Below are 13,256 nucleotides of genomic sequence, written 5' to 3'. Positions count from 1 at the left end.
AGCCAACTATTCTCTGATCTTATAAATCTGGGTAAACAAGGCAAAAATGGACAGAATACTTACATTGTTCAAGCCTATATTTGAACAAGAAAACCTTAATATCCTTGTTTTGCTAATAAGCTTCTAACCACAGCATCATCCACCCACGTACAAGAGTAAAGAAATATGCCAAGTAGACAAATGGCACTGACATCACAGCCACTTACCAAGAGATGCCAATACTTCCATTGTTCTAAGTGGGGGCTGGATGTAGAACCACAGCTTTTGCAAGGAGAGCAAACCCTGACGCTGCAGGTGCTCCAGCTGGGTAATAAGGATCATGTACTCCTTTACCAGCATTCTCATAGCAGCGCCTAAGGCATGGTTCACTTGGCCATACTCAAAAGAAGATTTTTCCTCAATGAATCTAGACGGTAGCAGGAGAAGGGATGGAACAGTGAATACATTCATCTACAATACTGTAGTTCAGCTACTCACACGTGAAACAATTTCGTTTTTCACCATCATCAGTGTACTTATCCAATATGAACCATTAAGGTAGATTACACTGTACAGCCTAATACCATTAATTACAAGTGTTTCACTAACATTTTTAGCAGTAAACTCAAAATGCTAGTAAGGGCCTGATTTATAGATATATACTAATGCTGTTGCAGCAGTGAATGTGTAACCACTGTGCAAAAAATATGCTAATTTCCCTGCAGTCTGGGTTTGTATGTAGATGCTCACTGACAAATGTATAAATCCTAGCGGCTGCTGCATACATATATAAATATATGCAGCATCCGTTGCAGATCAGTTGATTACCGATCAGATCAGTTGATTACCGATGTTCCGGGTAGCCCTATGGACGCACAGCATGGCTGCAGGAAATAAGACGCCTGAGCCATTGCAGCTGCATGTGGGTTCACAGTCGCCACCTCAAACATATCCTCAAAATGGTTGTAACATTGCTGCGTTTTTGCCGCCACTCCCCGTTATGGAGCCTGCCTGTCACTTTGCAAATAATTCCTCTCGGCGACCTCCTTCACAAGACACATGCTAAACTGGGAAAAAGATCAGGTTTGTATTCCCCTCTGAATCGGGCCCAAAAACTGAAGCAAAATACATTGAGAACATGCTCGTGTCCTGCAGGCAGCTAAATAAACACCAGGGTTTACAGGGTTATGGCATAGATAGATTGACTCTACGTCGACTGTCATTAGGTTCACCACTAATGGTCGACAGTGGGTAGGTTGACACCTTTAAATGGTCAACATACTCAAGGTCAACATTGACAGGTCAACACAAGCAAAATGTCGACATAGTCAACACTGAAAGGGTCGACGTGCTTTTCATGGGCTTCCGTGTCTATGCCGACATGTACCGCTGCACTCACCGCTTTGGGCACTATTCTATTCTCACGCTATGTCCACTTGGATGGTAAAGAATGAATCAAGTCGGTCCCAAAAAAAAACCCTTAAAAAACATGTGTCTACCTTTTCAGTGTCGACCATATCTATGTTGACATTTTGCTTGTGTTGACCATGTTGACAATTTAAAGGTGTCAACCTAACCACAGTCTACCTAGAGCCAATCTATCATGAGGACGGAAACCGTTTACAGATCTAAATGTAGTATTGGGTGCATATTTAGTTTTGTATAAACTCTGGTGTACTTTTATATAGAATACTCACTAGGCAATATACAGCTCTTGTTATACATATATGAAAAACATCCATTCATATATGTAAAATTGGGGATTTACTTTCTCTTTAAATTGTTTTTCTCATTCAGATGTCAATTTGAATTCCCAATAAACACAGAAGACTACATATAAGTCTCCATTAGGAATCCCAGGCAGACCAATTAGGGAAGGTGCTATTCTCAGAAATAATGTTTATACATGGAATGTTTGCGATCTCTTCAGGTGCATTAAGGGTTGTCGGAGGTATTAGGCTGGTTTCACACACTCCGACTCCTGCCGGACGGTGAAATCCCGCACGGCCGGGGAGCCGTGCCGCACACAGTGGTTTATCATGGAGGGGATGGCCACAGCCCGGCAGCCGTCCCTTCCAGTGGCGGGATCCGGCTGCAGCCGTGCGGCCGGGCCGTAGCCGTCCCGTGTGAATGGACACAATAGTGTCCATTCACAACTAATGTGTGCGGCACGGCTCCCTGGCCGTGCGGGATTTCACCGTCCGGCAGGAGCCGGAGTGTGTGAAACCAGCCTTAGGAAGCCCAGTTGATCACCGTCACATAGAAACACTGTATAATAACAGATGATTACTTTTAGACCTTCTTTCAGTAACCTGTCAGCAAGGTCTGTTACCTGGTCACAGTGGAGTAGCTCGTGGCCACGGGCAGGATTCTGCTCACAAGCTCCCTTATAGACATATCCAGGTTTGGGTCTACTGAAAAGGAGCGCGTCTGATGTCCCACTAGGGACTGGGCAGTAATATATTGTCCATCAACACCAACCAGAACGTAAAGCAGATCTTCAACTATAGCTGCCTCCTGAGCGGGTAGCGGAAGCGTCCCTGTACGAGGGGAGAAGTAAAAGGAGTTTATACATTGACATGAGTCATGTTACCTGGTATATACTGTACCAAGGCCCAAGTTTAAGAACATGAACGATATTACAAATTAGCTGTAGTAACATCATAAACAATTTGCCTATTATAAGCGCACACATACCTATTGGCACGGTGACATCTGGGCTAATGTTGGAGATGGAGAAGAAGTCCCCGGTCAGTGCTGCTCGCTCATACACCCACGGTGGGAACACAGGGATGAGCTGTCCATCATTCTTCTTGTTCAGTTTCTCTCGGAGATGTTTCCGTAGAACCTCCACAGGCTGTTAGAAGTGCAGGGAACACAAATGGCATAAACACTTGTGAAACAAAGAATTAATGCTAATTGAATGCCCAATAGGTCTAGGACAGTCATGGGCAAGTTGTGAAGCTATACGTCCCAGCATGCCTTGCCAGCGTTTTGGTATTAGAGAATGCTAAAACTGTGGCAATGCATGCTGGGATTGTAGTTGCACAACAGCTGGAGAGCCACAGTTGCCCCATGCCTGGTCTAGGACGTAAGATGAGGATTTCGTAGCTATATATTACCTGTGGCCCACTGGACGTTGAAGCGGTTACACTTCCCAGTTGCCTGCGTAGCTCCTCCAGCTCCTGTATGGAGATCTTGGATGTGCTGGATGGGATTGTGAGGCTGCCAGAAGCTGCACTACTACTAGTGAGTTCAGCTCTGTCTTTAGCATTCTGCTGCAAATACTGTAGTGTCTGTGGATATAAAGACACCAAATAGTGTATGAAGGAAGAACTACCTGCGTAGTGTTATTCAGCTTGAAATGCCTGTCTGGAGAAACTTGGAAAAGAATCGCAGTAGAAATTGAATAAAGGCAAATATTGTGCTGGAAGCAGACATTTTACCTACCTCACCAATTATCGGTGAAAATGAGTTTGTAGAATATAAATGTACGAGTGATTAGAACACATTTTAAGTTGTGTATGGTTGGACCATATCGGACTGAAGTTTTATTACCTGTACATCAGCCAATCAGATAATCAGGATGATCACATATCTGGTTTGTAGAGTGCTGCAATCTATCAGCTCAGAAGCTCCTGCTCATCTCCCACAAGGATAAGCAGGGCCTTCAGAGTGACTGAAGACGCAGGAGAACACCAACCTCAAGCCCCGCTGATGCCGCCCTGAAGCCAGATGCCTACCCAAACCCGCTGCGCCACGTCCCCCCGCGGGACCATATATAATAATAAGTGCCCCCCCCCAGCTGTGGTATTACCCTGATGGCTGTTAACCGGTGCTGGTATCCAAAATACGGGGTACCCCTGCTTCTTTCCCCCCTGTATATTGGGAACAGGACCGGTCCTAGAGTCCAGGGATGGTCATGCTCATTGGGGGGGACCCCCATGCCATTTTTTTACATTATTTTTTTATTTTGTATTATTTAAATGCAAGGATTTTAATTCCCCCCCCCACACACACACACACACACACACACACACACACACTATTGCACCAGTGGTGAATAGGTGAATACACCTTTAACCCCATAACTGCTAAGGACAAAGTAAACTGAATACCAGGTTACATATGTGATCACCATAGAACACATCTGTTCTGCAGGAAGTCTATGTATGGGGAACCATTGCTCTCATTAGAATCAGGGCACCCTTATATGTAAAGGTAGTGTTCCATACGTTAAATGATCTGGTCCATATACCCCATCACCTGCACTACAGAAATACTAGTAGTCAGCAGATAGTGGAGTGCACTTAACATATCAGATTTCCCGCTTGTTTGAAAGAGGGGCGGAGCTCCCAGATGAGAACACTCTATAGTGCAGAAAATCTTCAGTCTAGAGAATGGCTGTTTTAATACTGTTGTGACCTTTATTAAAGAGAACAACAATAAAGCATAAAACTTCTGTCCTTTTGTTTGAAGCCAATAAGCTTCACAGTTTTATTGTATTTTCTCAAATTGCCCCCTTACCTCCTTGTCCTCTGTGAGCTTGGAGAAGAGGTACACTAGTGGGTCAAGGTTGCGCGTGTTCTTGGATTTCAACTCTTCATATTTCTTGAGAAAATCTTCTGGTGTTCTAGAAAACTCTGCGATTTTAACCTATAGAAAAAAAGACAATCCAAGTCTACAAGAAAGATCTCACTAGAACTACCCACCAATACTGTATTATTTGTTCCAGGTATACAACTATGTATACTTACCCCTAACAATAACATAGGAAATGCAACTTTAAAAAAGGTTTTGTAGTAAAGGATGAAGTTACATTTGTTCATGGTACAATATAATGATGTGTCGCTAATATATGGAGAACGCATCACAAACATGCATCAGGAAAAGCACAAAAAAGGCGAAATAATCTACTCATGTACATAGCACCCGCTATTTCCATATAGGGAACTCTGGGCCTGATTCAGCTCTGAGAATTTGCAGCTTTGGAGATTATCGGGTTATGCAGTGCGCATGCATGAGCCGTCTGTGCGAACCAAGCCAGCGATGGTCGCTCGCAAGTTAAGTGCCTGGCGCTAGCGTTTGGGGCGGCATGTCTGTGTTTTCTGGGAGTGCCCCAAAAAATACAGGCATTGTCCGGCTGTTGGGAGGGAGGGACACTGACGTCAGAAGCAGCCTTCTTCTCCCCACAGCCATTGCAGCACCGAGTAAGTCTGGCTGCTAACAGGGGGAATACCATTCGTAAGCATTTGTGAACGTTTTTGCCCCTGTGCGCATGCTTGTGAACGTATTCGCTGTCGTGCCCAGGGGCATTGAGTCACTCTGGGAGGGTGGCGTTTCCCTGATCACAGCACAGCAATCAGGTCTGAATCAGACCCTCTATTTGGACCTCTGCGTCCTTTCCACTCATCTGCCAGAATAGAAGAGACATACAATTAAATAACGGTTGTGGCATAGGGACTAAGGACACTTCATTCCCATTAAAATGGAGTGCTGGTGTACATGTATGTAAATGGTTATACAGTAATTGTAGCAAATGTAGGGAGTTCTGTAATAGGTGTCAATTTCTAGGAACAGATGGGATTTCATCCGTTAGATGGCTGAACCAGCCTTATAACTGATTGCCACTTTAAATGTAATGGTAATCTTTCTGTAATGCTTCTGGATCCAAGAGATCGACACATTTTACATTACCTGTAGTGTTGTTCACAGCAAATAATCAGATAATTGCTTTCATTTCCTAAGCACATATCAAAAATGGTGTATGGACTTGGATTGTATGCTCCGGGCTGTATAGATTGGTAACTGCATTTCAAGAAGAGTTTCAAAACTGTTCGCCATGATAGTAATGAGAGCAGAACACATGTAGATTACCTTGGCACTGTGTGCAGACACACTGGTGGTGACATATGGGGTGCGATTCTTCTGCAAGAGATCCGTGTAAAGCTCAGCTCCTTCAGTTCCATGCACACGGAGAAGACTAATGAGCTCATTTACATCATGGTGTATTCGGAATTCACTCATTGTGAATAATCTGAAGCACAATGAAGATATTAATGGCATTAGATATGGATAGTGCTCCCTCTAAGCTTCTTTTGCAGGGTGCCGCACCCTGGCCATTTTTAAAACCTCAAAATGCGCTGTGCCCTTTTTGTGTGTGGCACTTAAGCTGCTCCCCACTGCACTGACATGCCGCAGAGTTTTCAGTGTGTGCCATCATGTGTAATGGGTATTATGGTGTATACCATCATGTGTAATGGCCATTATGGTGTGTGGTATAATGTGTAAGAGCTAGTACAATGTGTGCCATAATATATATATATATATATCAGCCTCAGTACCAGAAGGTACTCGGGACGGCACTCTTGGGACTTCTCATTCAGGACAAAGACTGCAGACCATGGCAGTGTAAGGTGCTGACGTTTCGAAAATTTAATTTCATCTTTGATAACGAAATTAAATTTTCGAAACGTCAGCACCTTACACTGCCGTGGTCTGCAGTCTTTGTCCTGAATGAGAAGTCCCAAGAGTGCCGTCCCGAGTACCTTCTGGTACTGAGGCTGCTGTTTACCCGTGGGGTTTGGAAAGGCACCTGGGCAGCTGTGTAGCGCAACGTGGAGTGCCGGGCTTTTGGACTATATATATATTATATATATATATATATATATATATATATATATATATATATATATATATATATATATATATATATATATATATATATATATATATATATAAAGCAAGGTGTGTGGTCCGGCACTCACTATCTTAATGGAGTTGTGCTGCGTTGCCTTCCCCAGGATTTGAAGTCCAATATGTAGCGTGGGAATGAGGGCGGCACTCGTCAGTCTCGTTTGATGCAAATAAAACAGCCTTTATTATCTGACGGCGTTTCGGGCTATCACCCGTTATCAAGGATATACAAAGTTATAATGACACACAATCACATTTATAGCCAAAGCAGAATCCACCCCCACAGTAATCAGCGCACAGCTGAACTTACCCGGTCCTCCGGCGTGCAGGCGCCATGTCCGGGTTGCGGAAGTGTGTTCCTCCTTACTGCCTTCCCCCTGGCAACAGAGACCGCCGGTCACAGTCCCGTCCACCCGGAAGTAGCATGTACAGGCAGTAAACTCCTCCGTCTTGCCGGCATATGCACAGCCTTCACCCAAGTCCCGGGACTTACGCTGCGTTGCATAGCAACCACCAAACATTTAAAAGAACTGCAAAATACAAAAGACAAACATATGTAAAACATTACATTTAAAAATGAATGCAAATCAAATAGTCATTGCATAATGTTAATATTAAAACTGTATTAGAGCTATACTGTAGAATGGAACACTGTTGTAACATTATAATATGCTTTTGTGTAACTAGGGTACAAACCTTCTCATTATATAGGCTACTATCGTATACTAAGGCTGACATTAATGTAGGTGAATCTATGCATAGTATCGAATAAGCTAAAATAATACCCGGCCTGCTTATATTATTACTAGAATGTTTTAAATAACAATAATTAATAAAGCTTCAATTGGACAGCTAGAGATTACCAGTAAAGAGATTACAAAAAACATTGTAGGCCCAGATTTTCGTTTAGGCCTTTTGGTGCAATGGTCTGTAGGAAGAAAATCCACCTACTCTCTTTTTGTAATAGTTTTCTATTACGGTTACCCCCTCTTAAAGATGGGGGAACTTGATCTATTATCATGGATCTCATGCTGGCCACACCGTGCCCGAGTTTGATGCAGTGTCAGGCATCAGGCTGGTCACTGTGGCCACTACTCAGTCCCTGGTGGATCCCTCACCTATGTAGGGCCATACGCTCCTTAAAGGAGCGTTGGGTTTTCCCCACATAGGTCAGTCCACAGGGGCAAGTCAAGGTATAGATAACATATGTTGAATGACAAGAGAGTGGGAATTTTATTATTATCTTCTTTCCAGAATGCGGATGACTGAAGGATGCCCCTACTGCCATGGATCGACAAGTCGTACAACCCAGGCAGCGGTAGCATCCATTCTTCCTACCCAAAAGTGATGTAGTTGTTTTAATTTTGTCCCATCCCGAGATATCATACTTCACTACTTGATCTTTATGTTTTTCCCTCTTGTATAGCTGGGTAATAGCTGGGTGTTGAGAAGTAAAGGCAGATCTCTATCAGTAGATACTGCTGGCAAGAATTGTTTGGCTCTAGTGGTGTTAGTTTTACTAGAGGTACTAAATCTATTAACCCAAGGGATTTTATGTTTGGTTTTATCCTCTATCTCTCTCTCACTGTTCAATAAACTTGACCGTGGCATTTTTTGATACTTTATCTTTCAGCATATTCAGTTCATTCTGTGGGTACCCTCTTTCAATAAATTTGTTTACCATGGTGGTTAAAGCTGGTTCCACCTGTTCTTCTTTGGATGTTATCCTCCTCACTCGCAGCATTTGCGAATAGGGAAGCCCTTTACGTGTTGCCACAGGGTGGAAACTTTTATTCCTCAGGACCGTATTTCGGTCTGTTTCCTTTACAAATAGTGAGGTATTAATCATATTATGGTCTAACTCAATTTTTACGTCCAAGAACTGGACAGCAGACTCATCAAGGTAATATGTGAATTTAACCACACTATCAGAGCTGTTATGCTCTTGGAGCAGATCATGCAGCTGACTGGCGTCCCCTTTCCAGAAAATCAGTAAGTCATCTATATAGCGACGGTAAAAGAAGACCTCTGGTGTTAATGTCTTATTAATGAAAAATTAATTTTGTTCAATGTGGTGCATGTATGGCAAAAAAGGCTGAGTGATTAGGTGCGCACAACACAAAAGCAGCCAGTGAAACAGTTTTAGGGTGTCATTCAACGACCACCAGATATAAACAAATGGGCAAACAAGGGGTAAAAACTGTTAAAAGTGGCGCGGATGCTGTTCCCAAATAAATGTCTGTGTTTTTATAAAACACCAAAAAGTCACACAAATAAAAGTCACAGGATTGTCACCAAAAAAAGTTTCCACAAATGGTAGATTCCTCAGAAGGTCAAATCCTCCAATAGCAAGGTCCTCCCAAGTTATATGAAATGACACAGAAGCAAAAAATAGTGCATAACTTTTGAGACATAGAATTTTTAATAAAGATGTGCACTTACAATTTTGCAGAGTTAAAAGGCATATAGATAAAATGCTCAGGGCAAGGCTGGAGTGCGACAAAGATGGTCCAAGTGACAGAATTCCACCAGGTCCGGAAGCTGGGGTAAGCTGGAGACTTGTATATCAGCATAAACAGCGTCCGTGAGGTTTAAATCAGGCAAAACACGCCAAATGCATTTCGGACACTAGGTCCTTCCTCAGTAGCGTGTCACCAATGTGGTGCATACAAATATTAGCATATGCCGGGGCCACAGGAGACCCCATTGCACAGCCAGCCTCCTGTAAAAAAAAAATACTATCAAAAATAAAATAATTTCGGGTTAGTATCAACGCCAGCAACTGCATGATCAGCGCCACCGGTGGGCCACTGTAGTCTTCATTAGACAGAATGAATTGATGTACTGCCTCCACACCTGCCCCATGTGGGATGCAGTTGTAGAGACTAGTGACATCTACAGTACAAACACAGTTCACATCAGGTAGAGCAATGTTAGTTTGCAATACTTCAAAATCAATTAATAATGAGGTGGTATCCTTTAGATATCCGTCCATTTTCTGTACCAGTGGATTGAGTATGCTGTCTAGATAGATAGAAATGGGATGAAAAAGAGATCCTCGGGCTGAAATTATAGGGCGGCCCGGCGGATGTTTACTATCTTTGTGTACCTTTGGTAGTACATAAAACAAAGGCACAACAGGAAAATCTACTTTTAGTGCACTACTCAATTCACTGGTAATATGGCCATCGCTCATTGCCGAATTAAGTAACTGATCCAACTCCCTTTTATAGTCCCCTGTTGGATCTTTAGGGAGGCGGCTATAGGTGTCAATGTTATTCAGCTGACAGTAACATTCATTTTTATAGTCACCTATATCTTGCACGACCACTGCACCGCCTTTATCCGCATTGCGGATTATGATGTCATGTCTCTGTGATAATTCTTTCTAGGCGGTTTTTTGGGGTGTCGTTAGGTTCTGGCGATGTAATCCAGTTTTCTGGTTTTCCGTTCCCATCTGATGTAATAATCTTGTAAAAGTTTTGATCGAGGGATTCATGGAGACTGGATCAAATTTAGAAGCCGGCATAATTTTCTTTAATTGTGATGGCACCTCCTTGGTCTTATCCACAGGAACGATTAAACTTATATGTATCCACTCTCCACTGGAATGGATCCAATTTACATGTCGGGATGAAAGAGAGTCCCATAGAGAGCACCTCATTCTCTGATTCAGTCAATGGTGAATTTGATAAATTAAATACTAATGTTTTACTTTGCGGGGTGGACAATATCTTGTTTTGTCTCTTGTTTTGACCCGACCTCCTCGTCCTCTTCCTGTTGGTAAATTTGGGGGGACACGGTCGGTTACCCCTAAAGGGCCACTTGCTTGCCCAGAAGTAGATGGTAATGATTCATTCTCACTCTGAGATGAACTGGAGTCCTTTTGTATTTTGCAGTTCTTTTAAATGTTTGGTGGTTGCTATGCAACGCAGCAAGTCCCGGGACTTGGGTGAAGGCTGTGCATATGCCGGCAAGACGGAGGAGTTTACTGCCTGTACATGCTACTTCCGGGTGGACGGGACTGTGACCGGCGGTCTCTGTTGCCAGGGGGAAGGCAGTAAGGAGGAACACACTTCCGCAACCCGGACATGGCGCCTGCACGCCGGAGGACCGGGTAAGTTCAGCTGTGCACTGATTACTGTGGGGGTGGATTCTGCTTTGGCTATAAATGTGATTGTGTGTCATTATAACTTTGTATATCCTTGATAACGGGTGATAGCCCGAAACGCCGTCGGATAATAAAGGCCGTTTTATTTGCATCAAACGAGACTGACGAGTGCCGCCCTCATTCCCACGCTACATATTGGACTTCAAATCCTGGGGAAGGCAACGCAGCACAACTCCATTAAGATAGTGAGTGCCGGACCACACACCTTGCTTCATATTGGACTCTTGTGGCGTCCTATGCCTGGATAGAGACCTGTCAAGGCACCGCATAGCTTATACAGGAATACCCCACACACCCTGTGTGGTAAGTCTGGTTGGATACCAGTGCAAAAACCACTATATTTCAACATCTGTGGTCCATACTGTTTATGTGGGAGAGGCTTGGAATATGGCAGCTAGCCAGGCACTAAATGATGCATTGGAATTAATGCAAGCTGACGTTATGGAGACTCTGATCAGTTACTTAATTCGGCAATGAGCGATGGCCATATTACCAGTGAATTGAGTAGTGCACTAAAAGTAGATTTTCCTGTTGTGCCTTTGTTTTATGTACTACCAAAGGTACACAAAGATAGTAAACATCCGCCGGGCCGCCCTATAATTTCAGCTCGAGGATCTCTTTATCATCCCATTTCTATCTATCTAGACAGCATACTCAATCCACTTATACAGAAAATGGACGGATATCTAAAGGATACCACCTCATTATTAATTGATTTTGAAGTATTGCAAACTAACATTGCTCTACCTGATGTGAACTGTGTTTGTACTGCAGATGTCACTAGCCTCTACACCTGCATCCCACATGGGGCAGGTGTGGAGGCAGTACATCAATTCATTCTGTCTAATGAAGACTACAGTGGCCCACCGGTGGCGCTGATCATGCAGTTGCTGGCGTTGATACTAACCTGAAATTATTTTATTTTTGATAGTAAATTTTTTTTACAGGAGGCTGGCTGTGCAATGGGGTCCCCTGTGGCCCCGGCATATGCTAATATTTTTATGCACCACATTGAACAAAATTTATTTTTCATTAATAAGACATTAACACCAGAGGTCTTCTTTTACCGTCGCTATATAGACGACTTACTGATTTTCTGGAAAGGGGATGCCAGTCAGCTGCATGATCTGCTCCAAGAGCATAACAGCTCTGATAGTGTGGTTAAATTCACATATTACCTTGATGAGTATGCTGTCCAGTTCTTGGACGTAAAAATTGAGTTAGACCACAATGTGATTAATACCTCACTATTTGTAAAGGAAACAGACCGAAATACGGTCCTGAGGAATGAAAGTTACCACCCTGTGGCAACACGTAAAGGGCTTCCCTATTCGCAAATGCTGCGAGTGAGGAGGATAACATCCAAAGAAGAACAGGTGGAACCAGCTTTAACCACCATGGTAAACAAATTTATTGAAAGAGGGTACCCACAGAATGAACTGAATATGCTGAAAGATAAAGTATTAAGTTTATTGAACAGTGAGAGAGAGATAGAGGATAAAACCAAACATAAAATCCCTTGGGTTAATAGATTTAGTACCTCTAGTAAAACTAACACCACTAGAGCCAAACAATTCTTGCCAGCAGTATCTACTGATAGAGATCTGCCTTTACTACTCAACACCCAGCTATTACCCAGCTATACAAGAGGGAAAAACATAAAAGATCAAGTAGTGAAGTACGATATCTCGGGATGGGACAAAATTAAAACAACTACATCATTTTTGGGTAGGAAGAATGGATGCTACCGCTGCCTGGGTTGTACGACTTGTCGATCCATGGCAGTAGGGGCATCCTTCAGTCATCCACATTCTGGAAAGAAGATAATAATAAAATTCCCACTCTCTTGTCATTCAACATATGTTATCTATACCTTGACTTGCCCCTGTGGACTGACCTATGTGGGGAAAACCCAATGCTCCTTTAAGGAGCGTATGGCCCTACATAGGTCAGGGATCCACCAGGGACTGAGTAGTGGCCACAGTGACCAGCCTGTTGCCCGACACTGCATCAAACTCGGGCACAGTGTGGCCAGCATGAGATCCATGATAATAGATCAAGTTCCCCCATCTTTAAGAGGGGTTAACCGTAATAGAAAACTATTACAAAAAGAGAGTAGGTGGATTTTCTTCCTACAGACCATTGCACCAAAAGGCCTAAACGAAAATCTGGGCCTACAATGTTTTTTGTAATCTCTTTACTGGTAATCTCTAGCTGTCCAATTGAAGCTTTATTAATTATTGTTATTTAAAAACATTCTAGTAATAATATAAGCAGGCCGGGTATTATTTTAGCTTATTCGATACTATGCATAGATTCACCTACCTTAATGTCAGCCTTAGTATACGATAGCCTATATAATGAGAAGGTTTGTACCCTAGTTACACAAAAGCATATTATAATGTTACAA

General features: G+C 43.0%; 1 protein-coding gene across 4 annotated transcripts in view; it reads right to left on the bottom strand.

The window, feature by feature from the left end:
* The window catches only part of TUBGCP2 (tubulin gamma complex component 2), a 63,259-nt gene that overhangs the window by 24,149 nt on the left and 25,854 nt on the right, over positions 1–13,256 (bottom strand). For 3 of the 4 annotated variants that reach the window (XM_083146175.1, XM_083146173.1, XM_083146174.1), the window contains exons 2-7: positions 5,857–6,016; positions 4,507–4,635; positions 3,102–3,275; positions 2,677–2,836; positions 2,312–2,519; positions 207–406 (exon numbers count right to left, since the gene is read on the bottom strand). In XM_083146175.1, coding sequence (XP_083002301.1) covers positions 207–406; positions 2,312–2,519; positions 2,677–2,836; positions 3,102–3,275; positions 4,507–4,635; positions 5,857–6,006 — 1,021 coding nt within the window. In that variant the 5' untranslated portion in view covers positions 6,007–6,016. Of the gene's footprint in view, positions 1–206; positions 407–2,311; positions 2,520–2,676; positions 2,837–3,101; positions 3,276–4,506; positions 4,636–5,856; positions 6,017–6,985; positions 7,206–13,256 lie in introns of all 4 variants that reach the window. The other variant, XM_083146172.1, reaches the window with a different exon arrangement.

The sequence above is a fragment of the Crinia signifera genome, chromosome 6 (assembly GCF_055691185.1).
Source record: "Crinia signifera chromosome 6, ASM5569118v1, whole genome shotgun sequence".
Classification (NCBI taxonomy): domain Eukaryota; kingdom Metazoa; phylum Chordata; class Amphibia; order Anura; family Myobatrachidae; genus Crinia; species Crinia signifera.
Note: the sequence above shows the minus strand (reverse complement) of the source record. Positions and strands in the feature narration are given on the sequence as shown.